Here is a 26,017-nt window from a genome sequence, read left to right as displayed (position 1 = left end):
TTGTGCATCCTCACTATCAAGGGGAAAGAGGGCACTCGGAGTCAGAGCAGAGGAAGAAATCAGCTTTTCGCAAGTATCTTTGAGCACATGCAGCTTACTTGACATACAGTATAACACCAAAACAAAGCAAACAAAATCAAATCAATAAATCCACTGAATAGTGTCAGATGAAATAACCACAATGTTAAAGACACATAAGAGATAAAGACGACACCAAGCCCCGATACAGGATGATTGGTTCAAATAACCTGAGAGCCATCCATTTAATAGGATATCAGTGGGTGAAGGACAAGGGATGCAAGCACATCTCTGGCAAGAGTCTCTGGCAAATGTGTCAGTTTCTAAAGAAGATTCTGAAGAAGCTCTTACTGCTTACTTTCAGCTGTTTCTCCACCTTTTTTTGGTTTAACATTTCAGTCTTCTGACCTCATCGGAGCATACGACCAAACTTTTAGCACTTCCATACAAAAGTGAAATCAAGCTAGCAATGTTTGTCAAATGGATTTTCTTTCTCCACTGTAGTAATGTATGAAAGAGGCTGTTAGAATAGTGTTATCAGTAGTCTTACAAGCTACAGCCGGTTAGAATTGTACAGGTATTAGTATTGTATTAGACTAAAATAAATACAACCCACAGTCAATAAAATAAGATCACATTCCTTGTCATGCATACTTGTTGACTGTTCTATTTCATAATGGTACCCTCCAATCCCCCAGCTGATGTTAATACAGGAAGGTTAATATGGATGTTAATATGTGGTGTTACCATAGTTACAAGATTAATCTTACCTCAAATCAATATTTACACAACAATATTGCTGTCTATTTAAATATGCACATGCACAGGCTCATCCTGACATACCCTCCAGCATGACAATGCCACCAGCCATACTGCTCGTTCTGTGCGTGATTTCCTGCAAGACAGGAATGTCAGTGTTCTGTAATGGCCAGCAAAGAGCCCGGATCTCAATCCCATTGAGCACGTCTGGGACCTGTTGGATCGGAGGGTGAGGGCTAGGGCCATTCCCCCCCAGAAATGTCTGGGAACTAACAGGTGCCTTGGTGGAAGAGTGGGGTAACATCTCACAGCAAGAACTAGCAAATCTGGTGCAGTCCATGAGGAGTAGATGCACTGCAATACTTAATGCAGCTGGTGGCCACACCAGATATTGACTGTTACTTTTGATTTTGACCCCCTCTTTGTTCCGGGACACATTATTCCATTTCTGTTAGTCACATGTCTCAGTTGTTGAATCTTGTTATGTTCATACAAATATTTACACATGTTAAGTTGGCTGAAAATAAACACAGTTGACAATGAGAGGATGTTTCTTTTTTTGCTGAGTTTAGATGCTGAAGCTTTATGTATGTAAGCACCTCCTAGCCTGTCAGTAGCTGGGCCAGATATCCATAGTGCCAGACATCTGTAGTAGCAAAAGTTTGTTGCCAAAAATAAAGACGCAGGACTCAAGTGTAAAGGGTTTTTATAAATGTAATGCTGAACTTCATCCACCAAGCAGACATTTGACACTGTAGAATGATGTATTGTTTCAATGCAGGTTAAATAATGTAGCAATTTTGTACATGGTTGAGTGTCTTCTGACCTCCATTACAGAGCTTAGTGGACAGGAGGGTAAACATGAGAGGTAGAATGTCTGTTACACAAGGAAAGCCACTAAAGGGGGAGGTAGAGGTTGTCCATAACCACTGATACAGGGTCAGATACGTTTTCGTCTCCCAAATGGTTATTGTTAGGGATAGGTGATTCTCGATCTGTGGTTAGGGGTAACCTCTATTTCAGAGGTAGCAATCCCTCTTCCCAGATAGCTAAGGTTATGCAAGCTTTTGCTCTATTCCTGCTCTTACACACACCTCATTCTACTCATCGGCTGATCATCAGAACCTTGATTAGCTAAATCAGGTATGGTAGAGCTGGCCTGGATCAAAAGCCTGCATACCCAGTAGCTCTTTAGGCAGGATGGCCGTCCATGATCAACATCCATCAGTCACAAACACTCTCCTGCAAGGTCATAGTCATAACGTCCAGAGTTTGCACAAGGCTAGCTAATATTAGTAACACAAATAAGTTCTGCCAAACGAAATAATAAACTATGAAAAAAGAAGCCTTGTTTGAAGAGAAATTAGGGAATTTCAAGGAAAACAAGTTTAAGAAGAGTATGTTCTCTATCTATGAGCTTTATATGGAATCCATTATGACAAAAGGTGCAGACGTCAATCATTCAGAAGGTATAAACTCCACACAGCCTCACGGTCTTGTACTGTCTGTAATAGTCATATCAATACATGATACAGTGCAATACCTGTGGACACATTTGCAAAGCGCATTTCCACTCATCCTTATACCCCCAGTGTAGGTCCAAGGAGTGAAAGGCTGAATCCTAACCTCAGTTATGTGTCCATCACGCAAACCTTTAAACAAATCTCCCAATGATATCAATGGATGACTTATGTGGCTAGTTCTAGTAATGCGTATCAAATATTATATTAAGTTGATTCAAGCCCAAGTCTTACTGTAGGACCATTGACCATATCTGCCATCAAATGATTGGATAAGTTACTGTTCCATTAAAGTTCTCCTGACCAAATCAACTCTCAATTTCACCACAAATTATCAACAGCAACACACTGAAATACCACAATGTCTGTCTGTCTTTCTCCACAGGTCTGTGTGACAATGAGAAATACCTTTGGGAGTAAGTTCATGTTACCCAACTCCACACCAAACTCTAACCCCTAATCCTACACACCGACCGATTAGCAATGCGGTGCTGCTCCACCTAGGTGTGATGTTCACTATATTGCTTGTACCAACAAGTGTCTAGGGGTAAGGGTTTGGAATTGGGCATGTGAGTGAGAGGGTTCATACAGGTGTTTACGTTTGTCTCCAAGTCTGTGTCCTAATTCTCTCCCACATTCCTTTCCTAATCTAATTTCCTTCATGATCATTGATCCAAAAGGACCTAAAAAGGTAGCAGCGTAAGCAATACAGTGGATTCCATTCAGCCATGTATAGACATGAAGGATAGGAGACAAGGTAAGGAATCAAGGCAGGGGAATTGGAACACAGTGTAAACATCTTCCATGAGAGCCCGTGTGGAAGGGGCAGAGGAGACACTCCAGAGAGCATAGGTAACAAAGCACCTCGTTACAGACCTTCTGCCTGTAAATTCATTTTCTAAACAATCCTTAAACCAAGTAAAAAATCAACTGTTGGGATGGAAAGAAGTGTTCCAGGTCCCATAGTACTCCCTTGAAGTAATAACAGATCTGAGAAGGTTGAATTGGTCAAAGCAGAAGGGTGGACATCTTGCTTTCGATTATCCACTCAGGAGGAGGGAGGGAGGAGAGGAAGATGCACTATGATGAAACAATGTAATTTGGTTGGTGAGTTGTGGGAGAGGTTCATAAAAAGGTAATCCCCTAATTTAAGGTTTTCCTCAATACTAAGCCAACACCAAACGCACACTCTCACACACTGAAGCATAAAGCATATACAGTAGAGTACACATATGTTTATATGGTAAACCTTCTAAAAACCTTCTCGTTCACATGGTTGTATTAACTCTATATGTAAGCAGGGTATGTACTAGGCATTTCAGCATGAAATAGGGGCCATCTTTTAAGCTCTTTGAGAATCACATTCTAAAATAAAATGTAACACGAGTGCAATCCTTTAACAGTTCGCAAATTCTGCATTTTCGCTCAAATTCATTATTTGAGATTTCTCTGTAGATATATATATCATATCCAATAGCAGTCAAGTATTATCTTTCTTTTAAATGTGTAAATAAACGGTAGTACTATCATAGCATTAACACAATATATACACTGTATATTCCATTAGAAAAGCTAATTGTCCACAGATTGGCGGTTGTTTTTATAATTAAGTTTTAAACTGGGTGGTTGAGCCTTGAATGCTGATTGGCTGAAAGCTGTGGTATATCACACCGTATACCACGGGTATGACAAAATATTTGTTTTTACCGCTCCACATACATTGGTAACCAGTTAATAGCAATACGGTTCCTTGGGGGTTTGTGATATATGGCTAATATACCACGGCAAAAGGGCTGTGCGTTGCGTCATGCTTAAGAAAAGCCCTTAGCCGTGGTATATTGGCCATATACACCACACCTCCTCGGGCTTTATTGCTTAATTAGGCGCAACTACAGCCTCTTCTGTGTTAATGAGTGATCTCTCTCACACTCTTACAATCAAAAATAATCCATGTTGATGTACTATTTACAGCTGCAATCAACTACACAATGCCACTTCATTCAGTCATAGGGTGACACTTCACAATAAATTGCATAGATACCACGTGTTACATTTTCTGGTGTAATTAAATGCAACTACACTGTAACTATCTGGACATAATTTGTAAAATGTCCTTACTTTAGACATTAGTGTTTTGTACCTTATCTGCAATTACCATTTACATCTGAACAATTACAATCTGGTTTCCAGGGTAGTTAGAGAGTAACTTCATGGCATAAAGGCAAGTTAAAGTGAAGTGTTGCCCAGTCTTAAGATTGAAATATTCAACAAACAAAAAATAAAATATTAGGAGGGAAATAGTTCATAGAACTCTTTAGTTTTGAGAGAGCTTGAGGGAATGGCAAACCAACTGGACAGAGCAGTTGTACCTTTTCTACCAGACAATGAACATTGTACAGGGTATTTACAAATATACAAGAGGAAGAGGTGGTGGTTTTTGTTAGTCTGATCTGGAGGTGATTCAGCCAACTCGAAGAGACAAAACACACCTTTTCAAAGCAGCGGGTGACCGTCCAATCACCTCTGACCAAAATGTCGCTCTTAATTTTCTGTTCACTTCACAACAACTCTACATGTTGAATCACCACCGTTTCTCGACACCAAGGTGATGACCCATAAAGGCGTCAGCATGCTTCAGCTCGGCTGGCGCCTAACCGAACGAGTGTGCTTGCATACTCCCTTAAAATACACTTGCTTGAAAAACAAGACAAAAAAGCATCAAGCGCCGTAGCCAGTCTCAAAATGACTGTACACTTTCTCAAAAGTCAGAATTAATCTAAGATAACTCAAGAAACCTGTCATTAATTTTGACGTTTTTGCCCAAGACATCTTAGTTGCGGAATTGTACATCTAACTAAGATGTTTGGCGCAGTATGTCTTTATGAGAAAAATGTAATGAAGATGAGTTGTCTCTAGTTGATTGACAACAAAGACTTTATCGGAGAATCCCTACTGTTGAACAATCACAGATGAAGGGGTGTAGACTTCGGCTCCGAACTTCCGCTTGACCAAAACGAACAAAAGCTTCACAAAATGTTAGCATAATATATGCACATACTCTACCGAACTGTTTCGTCTGGGAAGCATGTGGAAGCCTTTAACATACCGCGGTCACCCACTGCTTTCGTCTTTGAGGTGTATCTAGTCAAGAGGAATCAGCTTCAGCGCCTAATGAATGAGTCGAAATACAATCTGAAGTGAAACAGACTAAAGTTACACCAGACCAACCAACCAGCCGGTGTCCACTCTTCAAGGACATAAAAATAATAATAATATTTGTTACATCACTGGGTTACTGTGATCCCAAAACAATTATCCTAATCCATCCTAATCTTTTCAGAGTTTTCGTTACATTACATTGTCCTGTTGAGTTTGAGTGTGAAACCCAATGGATGGAGTGCATGAACGTGAAACCAAATAGATGCAGGTGAGAAGAACCAGAGACTGAACAGACAGAGCAGAGGTGTGTGTCCCGTTTGAAACGCCTGCCAGCGGCCTCAATCCAGGTGTAGCCAGAGAGGAGAGGGTTCTGATCCATGGACAGAATTAAAGAGAGCAAAAGTGCCATCTTTATGCCGTCTGGTCTGATGGCATTAACATCTTATATGATGACATTATGACCCCTCTCTCCATCAGACACCGAGCCCTTTAGCTATAAAGCGATCTTAGAATCAGGAGGAGGCGGCGTTAAGGAGGGTTGACGGGTGGTTGGGTTGACTGATCCCTTAGGTTGTCGATTAGCTTGATTGTCTAGCCCCCGCACCCATGAGGACACGGGGTTGTGGTGTGGTCAAGCCCCTGCAGTCCTGCTCACTGTTAGCTCCTCCTCACACTCCGTTGGCGCTCATCTTGCTCTTCTGGGACGCCTCTGCTCCTTTAGCCTACAGGTCAGAGGACAATGGTTATTCTAGGAACAAACAATGAAAAAGAGACCAATGGCATTCATTGAATTATGGTGACATGGACTTTAAGAAATGTAATAAACAGACTTTTAAATAGCTTGTTTACATACATAAGTGCATGGTGTTTATTGACTTGATATTTTAGGAACCTGTTGTTATGGGCATACTGTAATTTAACTACTAAATGGTTAATTGTTGTATGGTTCACTTGTTTGTTCCCGTAGAGCAAGTGTGTGTGTGTGTGCGTGTGTGTGACTAGGATGTCGTGAGAAAGATGAGACAGTATTGGGCTTAAACGCACTGGTTTATCCTCGCGGTCATCACTATCTGGCCATGCTAGAGAAGCACTGCACTTTCTGCCATTCCATCTAGTAACTAATCCCTGTGGGTATATGACTGGGGGTCAAAGGTGACTGACCTGGATGACCTGGGCAGGGGTAGGAGGTTTGTCTGAGATGATGGCAGCCTTGTCTCTCAACTCCTCCGCCTGGAGGAACAGAAACACACCAGACATGAGGATACTGTATACTGCTCCACAGGTCATCCTGGAGAAGATTCCTGACCGGTCTGTCTTTGACCAGAGCTACCGAGCTCATGATAGGGGCTCATGATTTGTGGGAATATTGTATGCCTTCTATCTTTGGCATTTGTTATCCAATGAAAACGCTGTGTTTTGATGGAACGTGAGTGATGATCCAATCATGTGTTGCATTCCATTTCCCTCCCATAAAAAAAGTGATCATGTTTTATAGCCTTTACTGTGTAGCCTAGCCAAAATCAGACCATATCTAGAAGCAATCGTTTTATATCAACTTTAATGTAGCCTAGGCCTACTGGTTGTATGAATTTGGGATTTATTGTCCCACAACTGTCCCAGAGTCCGTTTGGAATAGGCTATTTCTTTCTCGACAAGCTGACCAATAGAATAGGTCAACTTTTCTACTATGGGGAATCGTAGATTGACACAGGCTAGTGATTTTCCTGTTCATTACTCATCTTGTTGGCTGGGGAGAAGTAAATGTGGGCATCGGTATTCGGCAAGAAGGAACTGCACACTGTTCTGTTAAAATGAATTACCATCGAAATGTGAATTCAGTCATTCTGAGCACTGTGGGTGAAGGCCCTAATCAGGTTACACATCCAATGCATATGGGTCAGGTACATTTCTCCAATGTCCGGTAAATTAAAACGCTGCTGTTCAAAAAGCCACATTTTCATAACAGAAACCTTGTTGTTGTGTTTGTGTCTGTGTACTGACCGGCCTGTCTTTGATGACCAGAGCTGGGTCTACCAGTAAGTCTGAGGAGGAAGCTGCGCTTCCCTCTGGGATCTCAGCTGGGGGAGGAGTGGCCTTCTGCAACACACAACACAAATGGAATGATAAAGCCAGTAATGGAAGCAGCGGTGGTGCCTTCGTGTCACGGTCGTCGTAAGAAGTGGACTAAAGAGCAGCGTGGTGTGAATGCATCATTTTAATGGATGACGAAAACACGAAGTAAACTGAACAAAACAAATGAACAACGACCGTGACGCTATATACGAACTGTGCTGACACAAGCAACTAACATGGACAATCACCCACAACCCACAATGACAAAACAGGCTACCTAAATGTGGTTCCCAATCAGAGACAATGACTAACACCTGCCTCTGAGAACCATATCAGGCCAAACACAGAAACAGACAAACTAGACATACAACATAGATCACACCCTGACCCATTCAGATCACACCCTGACCAAACAAAACATAGAAACATACAAAGCAAACTATGGTCAGGGCGTGACACTTCCACAGAGTGTCCTGAGAATGTTGTGGTGATAGAGACTCATAGGCTGCATTTACACAGTCTTTTGACCAATCAGATCAGTTTTGAAAAAGATCTGATGTGAAAAGAGCTGCTGTGATAGTTCAAAAGACCAATTAGTGGAAAAAATATCACAATTGGGCTGTGAAAACTCAGCCTTAGAGAGTTGGCAGCATGAACATACAGTACTTCACATGGCTGACCTGCATTTCTACATCACTACAGTCATGAGAATGTGGGCAGGCCTCCATTATCTGATGGTCAAGCCTTAGTTCTCGGGGAAACCTGTGCTTCTATGGGACTCACTGAAGGCAGAAATGTACCTTGATCCCAAACCTAGAATCAGATAACCGTTCAGCAATCTGAACTGAGCTGGTTGGGGGTGTCTTACCTCTAATGGGTACAGGGGGTATGATGTCTTACCTCTAGTTTGGGTACAGGGGGTATGATGTCTTACCTCTAATTGGGTACAGGGGGTATGATGTCTTACCTCTAGGGGGGGTATGATGTCTTACCTCTAATTGGGTACAGGGGGTATGATGTCTTACCTCTAGTTTGGGTACAGGGGGTATGATGTCTTACCTCTAATTGGGTACAGGGGGTATGATGTCTTACATCTAATTGGGTGCAGGTGGTATGATGTCTTACCTCTAGATTGGGTACAGGGGTATGATGTCTTACCTCTAATTGGGTACAGGTGGTATGATGTCTTACCTCTAATTGGGTGCAGGGGGTATGATGTCTTACCTCTAATTGGGTACAGGTGTCTTACCTCTAATTGGGTACAGGGGGTATGATGTCTTACCTCTAATTGGGTTTGGTCTTACCTCTAGTACAGGGGTATGATGTCTTACCTCTAGATTGGGTACAGGGGTATGATGTCTTACCTCTAATTGGGGGGTATGATGTCTTACCTCTAATTGGGTACAGGGGGTGGAATGATGTCTCTAGGTTGGGTACAGGGGTATGATGTCTTACCTCTAATTGGGTGGGTACAGGGGGTATGATGTCTTACCTCTAGTTTGGGTACAGGGTTTGGGTTATGATGTCTTACCTCTAGTTTGGGTACAGGGGGTATGATGTCTTACCTCTAGTTTGGGTACAGGGGGTATGTTTGGGTATGATGTCTTACCTCTAATTTGGGTACAGGGGGTATGATGTCTTACCTCTAGTTTGGGTACAGGGGTATGATGTCTTACCTCTAGTTTGGGTACAGGGGTATACATCTTACCTCTAGTTTGGGTACAGGGGTATGATGTCCTCTAGTTTGGGTACAGGGGGTATGATGTCTTACCTCTAGTTTGGGTACAGGGGTATGATGTCTTACCTCTAGTTTGGGTACAGGGGTATGATGTCTTACCTCTAGTTTGGGTATGGGGGTATGATGTCTTACCTCTAGTTTGGATACAGGGGTATGATGTCTTACCTCTAGTTTGGGTACAGGGGGTATGATGTCTTACCTCTAGTTTGGGTACAGGGGTATGATGTCTTACCTCTAGTTTGGGTACAGGGGGTATGATGTCTTACCTCTAGTTTGGGTACAGGGGATGTCTTACCTCTAGTTTGGGTATGTATGATGTCTTACCTCTAGTTTGGGTACAGGGGGTATGATGTCTTACCTCTAGTTTGGGTACAGGGGGTATGATGTCTTACCTCTAGTTTGGGTACAGGGGATGTCTTATTTGGGTACAGGGGGATGTCTTACCTCTAGTTTGGGTACAGGGGGTATGATGTCTTACCTCTAGTTTGGGTACAGGGGTATGATGTCTTACCTCTAGTTTGGGTACAGGGGGTATGATGTCTTACCTCTAGTTTGGGTACAGGGGGTATGATGTCTTACCTCTAGTTTGGGTACAGGGGGTATGATGTCTTACCTCTAGTTTGGGTACAGGGGGTATGATGTCTTACCTCTAGTTTGGGTACAGGGGGTATGACGGGTATGATGGGTTTGACGTCAGTCAGGTACATGGCTCTGGAGAGCAGCAGCAGAGAGGGAGGAACGTTCTCCTTCAAGTGCAGGTCCAACCACTAGAACAGACAGAGACAGGTTGCGGGTCACTGAAGAAGCCAATTGTTTGTTGTCCAAAATGGCACCCTATTCCCTTAGAAATAGGGTGCCATTTGGGACGCATATCTTATAATACAATTAATAGATTGATTCCTTTACTGGCTTGAAGTTATGCATCTTTAACAAGGTGATCTGCAGATAGATAGGTTGAGTGTCTGACCTGTTGCATCTGCTGACGTAACTGGTCAGTGGTCAGACCCAGTGACCTCATCCCTCTGCTACGACATGCTGCCTGTAGCTCTGACACACTCATAGCAGGCACACCCTCAGTGGCTATCAACTCGTCATCTGCTTTGATGGTTCTCAGCTGCATCATCAGCTGGAAGCGGAGCAGGTTATTGGTTCCTATGGGCTGTAGCTCTAGCAGCTTACACAGGGCCACCAGCTGGGGGCGCTCTAGATGCTCCAGCGTCAACTCGTCTTCAAACAGTTTGGAGAACTTGACAATGTCCTTAGTGGTGGGCTGCTCCCCTGTGTGACGAACCTGGAGATGACAGAGGGAGGACAGGGGTTAGTTAGAGCAGTCTTGGGACTCTAGTCATGCAGAGAGGCTTAGGACGTATAATCACATCTTGAGCGTTATCAGGTCTGAAAGACCTTTTGACAGGGGCTACCGAACACAACGGGATGAAAATTTGAAACACTCATGAAATCATGAATCAGAGCTTTGGATGAGTGACCTTTGCCCCCTGGCTAAATTACCTTCTGTACGTAGGTGGAGAAGCGCTGTGTCTCGTCCTCGGTCAAAGCCTTAGTCTTGTTCCTCTTGGCCATCTCTGCTATAGTCTCCTGGAGGAACTTAGCCAGCTCCAGCTTAGCAGCAAGACCCTTTTTCTGCTTCTCTACCTAAAGAGAAAGAAAAGGGAGAAAGAGAGAGGGAGAGAAAGATAGGAGAAAGAGATTATTATATTATTATAAAGATTTCTCAAATGGTCCTTATGCATAATCCAGCAGTAGCTAATAGCAATTGGTTTAGAATGTTCTAAAAAGGAGCATCAATCGCATTTGATCAAGTTGCTAGGTAATGTTTAAAAGGGTATATTTAAGCAATAAGGCATGGGGGTGTGGTATATGGCCAATATACCATGGCTAAGGGCTTTTCTTAGGCACGACGCAGTGGAATGCCTAGACACAGCCCTTAGCCGTGGTATATTGGCCATATACCACACCCCCATGCCTTATTGCTTAAATATACCCTTTTAATCATTACCTAGGAAACCCAAGAAGTGCCTTATCGCTATTATAAACTGGTTACCAATGTAATTAGAGCAGTAAAAATAAATGTTTTGTCATAGTATACGGTCTGATATACCACGGCTGTCATCCAATCAGCATTCAGGGCTCAAACCACCCAGTTCATAATTGAAAACAATCCCACTTCAAAATGCACAAGTTGGCTAATGGTGGTCTTTACCACTGCTTCCTGTTGGTATCCCAACGGCCATGATGTGAGAGGCCAGGCCAGGCACCACTGTGGCACAGGAGCAGGAGGACATATCTGAGAGCCATTCAGCCATGAGCAGACAGGGACCATTAGACCCGACAGGTCAGGCCTACTGGGGCTAATCCCACACAAAGACCTGGGGTATATCCCAATAATCTCTCTTGCTTCCTGAAGTGTGCACTCGTTCACTATTCCTGACAAATGTAAAAACATTGGATTGGTGTAGGCATGGGCTAAAGAGTTTCTTAGAACAGTAATGCACTGTCAAATATATGAAGGGAGGTGAACAAGTGCACACGTCGGGAGAAAGGAGAGATTATTGGGACACACCCCTGCTTATTCTACTGGCCTACAGATCTGTGGAAGGATATCTCCTACTGGGGTGCATCTCAATGGTGTACTTTTGTCTCCTTTCATCTGCATTGATATGGAAGAACAGGAAAACAGCCATTTTCACCTAAAATATCATGACCTCAGATCAGTCCAGATGAAGGAGAGGAAACAAGGAAGCAAGTTTAGACCATTGATAAGCAGCATACAACAGGGTCATTAACATTGTAACAGCGTGAAAAACGTGCCTTCTTGGTCTCTGTCTCGAAGGTGGAGGGCAGCATCTCAGGGAAGAGCTTGAGGAAGACGGGAAGCAGGAACTCCATGAAGGGGACAATGATGAAGACCATGAAGGGTAGCAGGCGGAAAAGGTCAGCACACGTCCTCATCAGCTGGAGAGACACAGACAACACTTAGCAAACCAAACAGTAACATGTCTGACAACGATAAGTAACAACATCAAAGGAAAGGAATGAGAGAAGAGATAGGGGGAGAAAGAGAGAAGAGAGAGACATAGCAAGAGACAGAGAGAGGAGCGAGAGAGCGTGAGATATAGAGAGGAGCCATAGCGAGAGAGAGAGAGAGAGAGAGAGAGAGAGAGAGAGAGAGAGAGAGAGAGATAGAGGAGCCAGAGCGAGAACAAGAGAGAGCGGCAGAGTGAGAGAGGACAGCGAGAGAGAGAGAGAGAGAGAGAGAGAGAGAGACAGAGACAGAGACAGAGAGAGAGAAGAGAGAGAGAGAGAGAGAGAGAGAGAGAGAGAGAGAGAGAGAGAGAGAGAGAGAAGAGAGAGAGAGAGAGAGAGAGAGAGAGAGAGAGAGAGAGAGAGAGAGAGAGAGAGAGAGAGAGAGAGACAGAGAGAGAGGACAGCGAGAGAGAGAGAGAGAGAGAGAGAGAGAGAGAGAGAGAGACAGAGAGAGAGAGAGAGAGAGAGAGAGAGAGACAGAGAGAGAGAGAGAGAGAGAGAGAGAGAGAGAGAGAGAGAGAGAGAGAGAGAGAGAGAGAGAGAGAGACAGAGAGAGAGAGAGAGAGAGAGAGAGAGAGAGAGAGAGAGAGAGAGAGAGAGAGAGAGAGAGAGAGAGAGAGAGAGAGCCAGAGCGAGAGACAAGAGAGAGAGAGCGGCAGAGTGAGAGAGGACAGCGAGAGAGAGAGAGAGAGACAGAGAGAGAGAGAGAGAGAGAGAGACAGAGAGAGAGAGAGAGAGAGAGAGAGAGAGAGAGAGAGAGAGAGAGAGAGAGAGAGAGAGAGAGAGAGAGAGAGAGAGAGAGAGAGAGAGAGAGAGAGAGAGAGAGAGAGAGAGAGAGAAAGAGAGAGAACAAGAGAGAGCGGCAGAGACAGAAAGAGAGAATAACAGAGGTTGGAAGCCAAACATTGCCATATGGTTTCTTGGCATTATAGAAGATACAGTGATGCAATGTGAGTTTTGCAGTGCACAACACCTATGTACAGAGTGGATCCCAAACATTTAGAAATGTGACTGACAAAAACATTTTTTAAATGTGACCAACAAAACTTTTTCACAAAAATGTTATTTTTTTCATTTTGACCTCCCAAGTCACCAAAACGAATGTCTGTTGTCACATATTAAACTATGAGACAAGAAGGATTCCACCTTGACCCACACTATGTTAGGATTCTGTCCCTCCGTCTCTGGCAAACTACCAGGACTGTGAGTCTTTCTAAAATAGATCCGGTGCCGAGTAAAGCTCTACCATGGCATTCACACAGCATGGGTCACACGGCGGGCTGTTTTTTGAAACCTTTATTTAACTAGGCAAGTCAGTTAAGAACAAATTCTGTTGGTGTCTATCCTGAATCATTGAGGCAATAGGGTCAATACATCCTTCTAAATCCACCTTACTGATGAACCTGGAGGCTGAAGTCAGAGGACTTTTTTTTCTGCATTGAAAAGTATTGGGCGGGCCACCTATGTCCATTTTCAGTGTAAACTTAAAGGACTAAAACAAGATATAAAGTAGGTAGAAAAATTTACCTCAATATATATTTTTATAAGATCCTCTTCCAGGACAAACAATCTAAAATTCCAAAGATGCAGCATTCAGGAGTTTTTTCCCATGTTATTGAGCCCCCATTGATATTGTAATAATGTTTGAGTCACTCAGATAGCATAAGCCATGGCAAAATGTGTATAATTGCAGGAAATGTGCTTTAAAACTGCAAAATGTTATGTTCACCACATAGCAAAATGTGTAGAAATTCGGGAAATGAGATTTTGTCACTATGGCCAACAGGAGGGCTTCTAAAATTGCCTGAGTGTTCAACTAGAATAGCTCACAGCATGTGGTGGACTCCTTTGGTTGCGATCAAATAGGCACAACGAGAGAAAACAACATGTTCAAACTGAAAGCAAAAATGAGCAGCATTGTTACTGGTTTAACAAGTTCAATGGGTAACACCTTTCCCTGTTATGGGCCTGACTGCTGAACACCTCCCAGAGATTGAGGTGATCAGCTGATCATTGTTTCATGATTCTCCGGTTCCTGGTACTCCTAAAGTACTACGTTGCTGTAAATCCTGGCCTCCAATTAACTGAAAGGCACTTGTTACATAAGACAGATCTATGAGAATCACATGAGACTACAGTATGCCAACGCTTTCTTTGGTAACTGTAGGATGTACAGTAAGACCATGGGTATGTTCGCAAATTCAATCTGGAGTGCCAGTGCGCTCAGAGTGCCCTTTGGGCATTTGTAAATTCAGAGCATTGTCAGATTGTCCATTTGTAAATTCAGAGCATTGTCAGATTGTCCATTTGTAAATTCAGAGCATTGTCAGATTGTCCATTTGTAAATTCAGAGCATTGTCAGATTGTCCATTTGTAAATTCAGAGCATTTCGCTCTCTGAGCGTTCAGAGCTCACACTGGACGCTCTGGCCGAGGAGTAGGGTTGATCCGTGCGTTCTGACCTCACAACGGCAGTCAAGCACCCAAGTTAACTGGCTACGGTTGGCTAGCTTGCTAGCTACTTCCAGACACAAATGAGAGAACACCCCACCCTGACCGTTTTACTCACTCTGGCAGAGCTGGTTAGGCTGTTTCCATGTTCTCTAGAGCGTTGGTGACTAACTGTGCTGCTGGCAATAATTTAACTACGCTTTTTTGACAACATTTGCTGACATATTCGAACGGGTGTTGAGCGTTCGTAAATTCCTCAAATATTCTAAACTCTGGCACACTCAGATGAGAGTGCTCTGAAATCGGAGGATAGCGAAAGCGAATTTACGAAAAGCACCCCACTTCAGAGCCATAGATTTAGTATTCTAATGGGAATTCTTATCATGTTATTATTGTCATGGAGTGTTGAGCGTCAACATGGAGGGTACTAGTTAGCAGAGAAAGTGCTGCTCGTCTAGACCGTGAAACCCTTCAACCAACTGCAGTCACTGTTAGAAACAGGACACCCTCTGAATTGGATTCCCCAAGATGGAGCTGTGTCATCACGTTATACGTATCAAATCCCCATCTCAAATGGGACCCAATTCCTTATATAGTGCAGTACTTTTGTAGGTTCATGCTCTACAACATCCGCAGAGTACGACCCTGCCTCACACAGGAAGCGGCGCAGGTCCTAATCCAAGCACTTGTCATCTCCCGTCTGGATTACTGCAACTCGCTGTTGGCTGGGCTCCCTGCCTGTGCCATTAAACCCCTACAACTCATCCAGAACGCCGCAGCCCGTCTGGTGTTCAACCTTCCCAAGTTCTCTCACGTCACCCCGCTCCTCCGCTCTCTCCACTGGCTTCCAGTTGAAGCTCGCATCCGCTACAAGACCATGGTGCTTGCCTACGGAGCTGTGAGGGGAACGGCACCTCAGTACCTCCAGGCTTCCGATCAGGCCCTACACCCAAACAAGGGCACTGCGTTCATCCACCTCTGGCCTGCTCGCCTCCCTACCACTGAGGAAGTACAGCTCCTGCTCAGCCCAGTCAAAACTGTTCGCTGCTCTGGCCCCCCAATGGTGGAACAAACTCCCTCACGACGCCAGGACAGCGGAGTCAATCACCACCTTCCGGAGACACCTGAATCCCCACCTTTTAAGGAATACCTAGGATAGGATTAGTAATCCCTCTCACCCCCCCCCCATTTAAGATTTAGATGCACTATTGTAAAGTGACTGTTCCACTGGATGTCATAAGGTAAATGCACCAATTTGTAAGTCGCTCTGGATAAGAGCGTCTGCTAAATGACTTAAATGTAATGTAAATGTATGAGGTCATAGTCAAAACTAGTGCACTATATAGGGAATAGGGTGCCATTTGGGGCGCATCCAAGGTTCTCTCATCCTGCCCTCAGGCATAAATTATGACTCACCCTGTTATTTACTAGGGTTTGGCAGTATCCCGATTTTCATACCATCTCTGTACCATACCGGGGAATATGGTATTACCAGAAGTGCACATAAGGGGCGCGTTTTAATTTTTTGGGGTGGGGGGGCACAAGGAATCTTGATCCAGGAGGGGATTGAATGTCTCTGCTGGAACCAAGAAGCTTGATCTTGACATCTAGCCACTTAGCTAGCAAGTTAGTAAACCAAATGCATAGCTGGAGCCCTGAGCTGGGTATAACTTATTTGACATATCTTAGATTTCTTATAGTTATATAGTTATAAGCAGTAGTGTAGCACTCACCCCCAGAGCCCCCCCAAAAAAAAAAAAAAAAAACGTTTTTGTATTTCTCTGTATTTAAAATCATATGTCCGGTACTTCTAAATACACTGTATATTGCCCAAGCCTTTTATTTACTCCTTCAGGAACATGTTAGACACAGAGAGTTCAGCCTACACTTCCTGCATGGTTACATCAATAGTCACAACAATGACAGTCTGACCTACTATACACATGCTGGCTGCCGTGAGGGCAATATGCAGGAAACAGTTTAGGGTCAACACAAAACATAGTCACATACAGGTCAAATACAGCTCAGCACTTTCAATCAATGTTTTTATACTGATCATCATCATTAAGTCTAACCAAGCTCTAGTCTCATCCAGTGTTGGTCAGAAGATCGGTGGAACCAATAGACGGATTGGTTGTTTAGCAACAAAACCGACGCGTACGTAACTATAGGGCAAAACAGGTGGGATTGGCTAAGATTGCTTATAACATGTAAACTATATTTTGTATCCAATGTTTATTGAAAACATAAATGAAGTTGCGCAATGAGTACTCTCAAATACAACATTACAGATGTTGGTTTGCTAGCTAGCAAATTTGACATCAGTCAAAACACCTCAAAATAAGACATGGTATCAACAACAAGATCAACCATGCTGAAACAAGACACATGATTCACAACATGACAGTTTCTTGTCATTGCTGCTAGCTACCTGGTCACCCAGAACCATTACAACACATGGCCTTCTGCCCCTTTGAGGCAAACACAAAGTTTTTGTGATATTGTCAGCTAAGCTGTCCATTGGTGGGACGTTATGGGCCATGGTGGCTAACATCTGGGATGGAACAGCAAGATGAAACATTGGTTAATTTGTATCACTCCCCCGGCCTTACCCGTCTCCTCTCCCTGCGTGAGAGCAGTTGTCCGTGCAGCAGTCTCCACACCATCCTCCCTGCGATCTTGGTATCGATTCCCAGCAGCCTGAAACCATTGTAGTAGTGCTTCAGCTCATCCACTACCCTCTGGCCAATAGACTTCCTCACTACCTGGACAGTAGGGGCAGCTGCAGCCGCTACAGTGACGGCAGCGGGGGGGAGCAGGGGCTGGAGATTGGGGTGCGGGGACAGAGGGGCCATTCTTGGGGGTCCCTGGGGGGGTCATCCTGGGCTGGGGTGGCGGGGGCTTTGGTGTCCTCCTTGGTGCCCTGCAGCCAGACACAGGAGCTGTGCAGAGATCTGGCCAGCAGGGTGGTGCTGTGGGGTCTGGCGCCATGGAGCCGAACGCACTGAGGATAGCCAGACCTGGAGTGCCTGAGGGAGGTTAGGGGTGACAGGCGGCTGGCGGGGTCCAGGTGGTGGTGGACGTAAGCAGTGGAGGGGAGGGGACAGCAGCTGTGCCTTTTAGACAGCAGGTAAGATCCCCTGGAGACAGAACACAGATACATCTGTATGTCAGTGACTGCCTGGTCATATGAGAAGTATCCTTACTTTCACTACAGCAGTCAGTCATACACACTGCTGTAAAGTAGACAAGACCAATGACCACCTGCTGTATTTACAGTTAGCTTGTTTACATATTCAACTCTTCCAAAAGACTTCCTGAGTGTTAATCAACTGATTTAGCACCCAGGGATCTTGTGGACACAGACAGTGGCCCCACTGTATGTGTAGTAGAGGTTAGTGCAGGTCTAAATGGTTTCTAATGTAGAGAAGGGGACCTGGTCTCCTACCTTGATCTTGTTACTGCCAGAAGCACCTGTGGACTGAACACTGCCATTGCACTGGCAAATCCAGGTCTCCTGAAAGGGTGAACAACAAGATCAGTGAAATGAATAAATAATGTTACTTTACAATTTTCTAGGACTGATGGATGTATAGTGTCAAGCTATTTAATTTTGAACCCCATGGCTTTGTAATGTATTTAGTAGGGGTGTGACATTTAAACGTTAAAACAACATTGGGATCGTTAACGTTTAGAAAAAAATCACTAAGCGAAAATGTTTAAATCACAGTGCAGTTATCACAAAACATTATTTATTTGACGTGTTATAGAATATGATAGGCTATAAAAAGGCCTTGGGAAAGATTAGGCTACTTTGGGCTACTTTGGTGAATATGCGAGATACAGATTACCAAGACATTACCAAGATGTGCACATGGTTCTTTCTGCCTGCCCCCTCCTCACTCTCTCTCTCTCCCTTCCTTCTAGAGGTCGACCAATTATAATTTTTCGCCGCCGATACCGATACCGATTATTGGAGGACCAAAAAAGCCGATACCGATTAATCAACCATTTTTGTGTTTTTTTGTTGTAATAATGACAATTACAACAATACTGAATGAACACTTATTTTAACTTAATATAATACATCAATAAAATCAATTTAGCCTCAAGTAAATAATGAAACATGTTCAATTTGGTTTAAATAATGCAAAAACAAAGTGTTGGAGAAGAAAGTCAAAGTGCAATATGTGTGATGTAAGAAAGGTAACGTTTCAGTTCCTTGCTCAGAACATATGAAAGCTGGTGGTTCCTTTTAACATGAGTCTTCAATATTCCCAGGTAAGAAGTTTAGGTTGTAGTTATTATAGGAATTCTGGGACTATATCCCTCTATACCCTTTGTATTTCATTAACCTTTGACTATTGGATATTCTAATAGGCACTTTAGTATTGCCAGTGTAACAGTATAGCTTCCGTCCCTCTAGTTAGCGCGCGCTAACTAGCTAGCCATTTCACTTCGGTTACACCAGCCTCATCTCGGGAGTTGATAGGCTTGAAGTCAAAAACAGCGCAATGCTTGACGCACAACGAAGAGCGAATGAATGAATGTTTACGAGCCTGCTTCTGCCTACCACCGCTCAGTCAGATACTTGTATGCGTGTATGCTCAGTCAGCTTATATGCAACGCAGGACACGCTAGATAATATCTAGTAATATCATCAACCATGTGTAGTTAACTAGTGATTATGATTGATTGTTTTTATGAGATAAGTTTAATGCTAGCTAGCAACTTACCTTGGCTTACTGCATTCGCGTAACAGGCAGTCTCCTTATGGAGTGCAACGAGAGAGAGGCCGGTCGTTATTGTGTTGGACTAGTTAACTGTAAGGTTGCAAGATTGGATCCCCCGAGCTGACATGGTAAAAATCGGCCGTTCTGCCCCTGAAAAAGGCAGTTAACCCACCGTTCCTAGGCCGTCATTGAAAATAAGAATGTGTTCTTAACTGACTTGCCTAGTTAAATAAAGGTATAAAACATTTTTTTAAATAAAAAAATCATAATAAAAAATCGGCACCCAAAAATACCAATTTCCGATTGTTATGAAAACTTGAAATCGGCCCTAATTAATCGGCCATGCTGATTAATCGGTCGACCTCTACTTCCTTCCTCCTTCGCGCTGGCTCGTCTGCTCTTTCTCTTCGTTAATGTGAATGTGTGTTCAGTCTTCAGTCTGTTGTATGTGGAAAATCCTAGCCAATTCACTGATGTTAGGCTCTGCTTTACCGAAGTTGTGGACAATCCAATCCAAGAAATTGCAAGATACAGCATTCCATTGCAAGATACAGCTTTTGATTACCGATAGATAGGCCTAGTGAATGGTTCTGACTGTCTATCTGGTGGAAAACCTGTCTATACTATGCCCCTCCCCTCTCGCTATGAAATATGCAAGTGTTTGTGTTCTCGGAAGTACTGCAACTAATCAGTCTCCTCCGTTACAAAAATACTGATTCTTAGGAGTTGATTCCTAGCTGAATCAAATATTGACACTCAGAACGGGAGTTGACACCAGGAGTCGACGTGTAAGGAATCGAGGACGCTCCACCACTACATCTTTCCAAATCTGAAAGGGTTGCACAGATTAGACCCAGGGATGGAGGGAAGGAGTAGCCATGACTGCGGTGAGATGGAACTGCATTGCCCCTTAGCGGTTATACCCTTTTGCCTTGTGAATTCACATGAAATTGTATGATTTGTTTCTTATCGTCTAAACAGAAAAAAATGGCTGTTTAAACTTTAAGAACATTTTTCCATTTGTCACAGCCCTAAGATTTAGCATGATAAGTATATACGTGTTGATAGGCCGATGACTCAAAGACTGTGTGTAGGCTAGTTAGCAGATTGTAGCGGGCTAATGTCATAAGGGTTGGGCGAAATTTGGGGAGTCCTCTTCTACGATATGCTACTCAAAATGTTGCGATATCCGATATAATCGTTTTTGCGCCGATAATGACTAGATAATTCCAAACTGTGTAATTTTTGTGCTTATTTACGATACTCTAATCACAAACGTATTAAATAATCTTAGTATGTCAAATCATTTTTACAAGGCTTAGTTAATTCATTTAGACATTATTTTCAACATATTGATACAGCCTAACTGATAAAACTGCAGTTGATTTATAAAGTTCAAATAGAGTAGTCTTGAACATCACGATATATCTTCTTGCACTTCACAATATCTCGTCAATGTCAAATATCACAATATCCGAATGAATCATATATATTGGCACAACCCTAAATGTCTTGGCGTAGCACAGACCATTTGACCAATACTTCAATTCCAGACTTGGAAGACAACTAATGTCAATATCTAGTTGCAGGGAGTTCATTTAAATTTAGAAAATGCTCCGTTATTCAATTAAATAAATGTTTTGCTCCATTATGTAATCCAACATTGTGTACGCCAATATCTTGTCTATTATAAATCTTCTCACATTGATCGAGACAGGTAAGTGTCATCATGACATGCATCAAGATGTTGGTGTACACATCCTTGAATTACTTAATTGTGAAAAAAAGAGAAGAATTTGAATTTGAAATTATCTTTAGAGAAGAAAATAAGAAACATGTGTAGTCATTCTGTGGACTAATTGTCCATTTGTTCCACGTTTCACATCCCGAAATTGACATCACTTGGCTGTTAAGTGTGTCAATGGAAACTCCTTCCCTGGATCTTTAACTGCACGACAAGTACCACAGTATGAGTCATACCCATAAAACCTTGCGGTCGAACGAGGAAATGGTTCCAATTGTTTTCCCACCATTACTTTTTCCCATAGGTGATTTTCGAAACACTTCGAATAAGGGCTGTGTTTTGTGTAGGCTTACCCTGGCATAGCATAATGTTTTGATATCCGTGTAAATCTCTCTACGACAATGTGACGCTTATCAATATATTAATATGTATTTACCCCCCAAAAAATGAAACGCTAATTAGCTGCTAATGTGGCTATCATAAATAACTACAAATGCCATAATATCTTATATATCTAATGTTAGTTAAATTTAGTAATTAATTAATTGGCTAAATGTCTTTAAATGGACAATTATGTGAACTGTCTTGTGCAGTTCACCTGTAGGCAAAGGTGTCGACTAGAAATGACATGCAGGAGCTTGCAGGGATTTGTAGTCTTGCATGATGTCTATTTTCGTGCTCATTTTCGAATCTGAGAGTAAATAGAGCTGAATATATTAATAAAAGTCACCTGGTCCGAGAAAGATTTACAAGATTATAAAAACGTCACGACATGGTAAGCCTACAAGAAACACAGCCTTTAATTCAAGTGTTTCTCAAATTCCCTGTGGAAAAACAATACGAACCATTTCCCTGTTTGACCGCTAGGTTTTATGGGTATTATGAGACCTTCACTTGTAGGGCTCGGAGGGAGAGTATTCATCTGCTCCTTTGCAAGAAAAGTCGTCGAACTGACAAGTTTGCCATGACATTGAAAATGGTATATTCTCAATTAGGGGAGGGTGGGGAACAATAAATTGTTCGGATTTCAATCTGCAAAAAAATATATATAATATTAAAATGATACACAAGTGTGTATGGTTGTTCATCCTCCCCTGATTCAGAATGTTATTTTCATTGTCATAGCATGGTTTAGCTATTGACGAGATATAACAGAACACATTTTACTTTGGTGCAGAACCGAACCATATACCGGCTATCTAAAAAGTCGGGAAAAGAATACTTTCCTGTGGATATTTTGTCTCAAATTTCGAGCAGCTGAAGGCCAAACCGCACAGATAAATCAACAAAAAAATCACCAGAAGCGGGAGTGCGAAGCAAGCAAGAGCGAGGCGGGTGGAAAGGACGCGGCATGCAGAGCATTGACTGTATGCTAGCAGAATAATTGACATCTCCAATCATCTTTGCTGATAGCAATGTTGTGTTTCCATAAGTGGATTAATTGCTCTAATAATACTAGGCGATCATTTCATTAGCTATGAGTAAGTAAAGTTAGACATATGACTATGTCACATGAGAACATAAACAGGACATGCCATAGGAACAATCATTAGGTACTGGTAACTTGACTAGCTAAAGGTACAGACCAGCTTACTAACGTACTCTCGAAAGATGCCTGAACGGGGCAATTTGCTAAACTATCAATCTGGACACAACGCAACCACTGTCAAGCTCACGCCATAGCTAGCTAGTTAATAACAACAACATGTTAGTAGTGTGGCTAGCTATCTAACTAGTATGTGCAGATTGGATGAAGACCGTTAAACTAGCTAGCTAAATAGCTAACGTCTGCAGTCTTTTGACAGTTTGACAACGGAACATCTAAAATATCGGATGACCTGAGCAAACATGTTAATACAAGTTGAAATTGGAAGTCGATTGACGATGAGGTTTGTTTCTTAACTTACCTCGAATGTCAAATGTCCTGCTATGGCTGCCGACTGGGCGTCGTAAGGCTGATCTAAAATAACAAAATAGTACAATCCATTCACAGTAGTCGGCTGATTGAAGATGAGCGACGATAATAAACACATTTACGACGGGTTTATTACTAGTATTCCTTCGAAAAAGGTCCCTTTTGGTCAACTTCGCCCATTTTTTGCTGCTGCTCTGAAAAGGTTATTGCAATTCACATAAGCATGATTGTTGTTGACGTACTAGATCAGGCGAGGATGGGCTTGTTTGACAGGGCTGAGGACCAATAGATTAAGTTATTTTTTCCCAGTGGCAACCAATCCACTTAAAGGGAAGACCCACTCATATCGGGGTTTGATTAACTGCATTTGATTGAAAAGAAGCTTCCCTTCAAACGTAAATTGCACCATTAATAAAGTAATAATAACAAATACTGTATGATTTTACATTCTAATATGCATCAAAGAGCGGTACCGGAGCGCCAAGTCTAGGTCCAAAATGCTTCTTAAGGGCTTCTACACCAAGCCCGCTAAACAGTTAATCAAATGGCTACCTGGACTATTTGCATTGACCCCCTGTATATAGCCTCGTTATTGTTATTTTTATTGTTTCTCTTTTATTTTTTACTTTAGTTTATTTAGTCAAGATTTTTCTTGACTCTTATTTTTCTTAAAACTGCATTGTTGGTTAAGGGCTTGAAAGTTAGCATTCGGCGCATGTGACAAATAACATTTGGTTTGAAGAGTGGGCATGTGCTATAAAATGGCACATATGGTCAAACCAAAGTACATAGATATTGAACTCACTGCATGCCTCACAATTTGCACACAGGCTAGTGTAGGCTATTATAGTAAGTTATACATTATATAAGACGACACTATGAAATATATAGCCTGCACACTAATGCTTTTCTCACATTTCTATGTTGAGGTACAGTAGCCTATGTTTTAATATCTGTCAGGTTTACTAAATCTGCTGATAATAATAGTACATGGGCTGGGCTATCTATCGTATCATGATCGTTCCACATGGATTATTTCAGAGAATATTTGATTTCAATTAAGATAATATCTAAACAGGAATTTATATTTTCACCATCAATTTAGGACATGATGTTTGACATTAGGCCACTTGTGTTGGCCCATTTTTTTTTTCTGTTTACATAGCTTATACCAACCTTGTCCAGACCTAATTTATGCACACAACATTTTTGGTGTATTTAATTTTTCATTGTTTTCTTTATAGGGCTACATGTATTTTTATTCTGCTGCTGAGATGTTCTCTAAACGATTAGAACTACACATCCCGGTTTGCGCCTGGTTGTGTGACCCCGGCCAATCGGGAGCTTGTGATTTGGCGCTGAGCGAGACAGACAAGGCCCAAAGCAGGGTGCTTTTGTTACAGCTGAAGGAAGAGGGAGCCAGTAAAATGAAAATACATAAGGGGGCGAGATCATTCCCACCAAGATTCCGCAAAATACTAGGCCTTAGGTTCTACAGCAAATAGACAAGACATGGGGACCGAGCAGTGACCGTAAATTGCCCCTATTAATGAATTGCGTTAGAAACGGAGAGGCCTGCATTCTAATATTTTCCCAAGATTTTTTATTTTATCCCTTTTTGTAATTTGCACAAGGAAGCGCAGATATCTGGTGTATGTGTTTAGAATGGGACACGCTGAAGGTATTGACATTTTATTTTAATACATCTCGCGACTCTCACAGCATCTTTCGTTTTCCGTTCTCCTAATCTTTATCATTGATAAACAGCTTGCTGACATCCTAACTGCATTTAGCAAAGGTTTTCGCCGTGTGGATTTAGGTTTATATTTTAACATTTTCTTCAAACGAATGATGGAGGTGTTATCACGATAGACAATTTGATTTAAAGGGGCAAAGGCAGCCATATTGGCAACAATGTATAGCTTCTTTTGCCATCTTGTTTATAGTCTTCCGCATCGTATTGAAATGTCACACAAGAGTAGACATTGCGGACGTGTCAGAATGCAAGAACATCGTCTCGTCTTTAGATACGTGTTTTTATATTGACACGATATTTCATTTGCCAGTGTTCATGAGAGCTAACTACGCTAGCTAGATAAAAACATCGCAACAGAACAGTGCACAGCACGGCTGCTAATGATGTAGTTCAATCACTCAGTACAATGTAACAATATTTCAGTCTGTGTGCGCGTCGTTTTCTTCAATAAAGTGACCCCAGTGTTACAGTGTATCAACTCGTGTATACAAAGCTGGACTGCGTGATCTACATTACTTTATATTCTCATCCAGCAGTAGTAGCTGTGATACATATTAATGAGAATGAATTTCCCCTTATATCACCTTGTGAATTGCAATAAAGGCTGCTTAATCTCAATCAAATCAAGGTTTAGTCTACACCAAAAAAGGACACATTGATTAAAGGTTATTTTGTGCATGTAACTCCGTTATGACACTTATTTAACTGTTCAATTTCGGAATCAATGTATTATTACTGTAGTTATCACTGTATTATCCCTGTACTTCTGTCTCACCCAGGGCATGGGAGCTTGGCCGTCTAGGCTATGCTTTCAAATCTAGAGCCGTTTGACTGAGTGAAATGTGTAGGGCCTGCCTACACATTAATAGTACATTGCATTTATTCATGATGGTTTGAGATCAAACAATATGATTTTTTTAGAAATGAAATTAAGGATTTCTCATATTTTGGCAGAGGCTAAAACAAAGGCATTTATTAGGTACACACAGTATACTTATACTCCTTGAACTGACCAGGAAAAACTCTGGCCTAAACTGTAGGCTATCACTCTGACTGTAAAGGCAATCATAAGAGGGTTTTCCCTGATCAGGTCACAAGGTCAGAAAA

At 42.3% G+C, this 26,017-nt stretch overlaps 2 protein-coding genes across 3 annotated transcripts in view; one reads left to right on the top strand and one right to left on the bottom strand.

Moving 5' to 3' along the window:
- Positions 1–1,473: 1,473 nt before the first annotated feature.
- Positions 1,474–23,390, bottom strand: LOC124036447 (LETM1 domain-containing protein LETM2, mitochondrial-like). Of its 2 annotated transcripts, XM_046351044.1 has the most exons (10): positions 23,147–23,390; positions 18,211–18,279; positions 17,375–17,902; positions 12,097–12,240; positions 10,777–10,920; positions 10,235–10,558; positions 9,915–10,034; positions 7,458–7,553; positions 6,618–6,686; positions 1,474–6,178 (listed from the first exon to the last, which is right to left on the bottom strand). In XM_046351044.1, the coding sequence occupies exons 3-10, from the start codon at positions 17,615–17,617 to the stop codon at positions 6,125–6,127; spliced, it is 1,194 nt and encodes a 397-aa protein (XP_046207000.1). In that variant the 5' UTR covers positions 17,618–17,902; positions 18,211–18,279; positions 23,147–23,390; the 3' UTR covers positions 1,474–6,124. The 2 variants fall into 2 exon arrangements, with proteins under 2 accessions (XP_046207000.1, XP_046207001.1); XM_046351045.1 differs by lacking the exons at positions 12,097–12,240; positions 17,375–17,902; positions 18,211–18,279; positions 23,147–23,390 and adding an exon at positions 11,489–11,799.
- Positions 17,752–26,017, top strand: part of LOC124034924 (histone-lysine N-methyltransferase NSD3-like) — a 35,075-nt gene continuing 26,809 nt past the window's right edge. Inside the window, exon 1 of the mRNA XM_046348319.1 lies at positions 17,752–17,800. Coding sequence (XP_046204275.1) covers positions 17,752–17,800 — 49 coding nt within the window. The remainder of the gene's footprint in view (positions 17,801–26,017) is intronic.

Source organism: Oncorhynchus gorbuscha, linkage group LG05 (genome assembly GCF_021184085.1).
Source record: "Oncorhynchus gorbuscha isolate QuinsamMale2020 ecotype Even-year linkage group LG05, OgorEven_v1.0, whole genome shotgun sequence".
NCBI classification, from domain to species: Eukaryota; Metazoa; Chordata; class Actinopteri; order Salmoniformes; family Salmonidae; genus Oncorhynchus; species Oncorhynchus gorbuscha.
The sequence above is the reverse complement of the archived record's forward strand: the minus strand, read 5'-3'. Positions and strand labels throughout refer to the sequence as shown.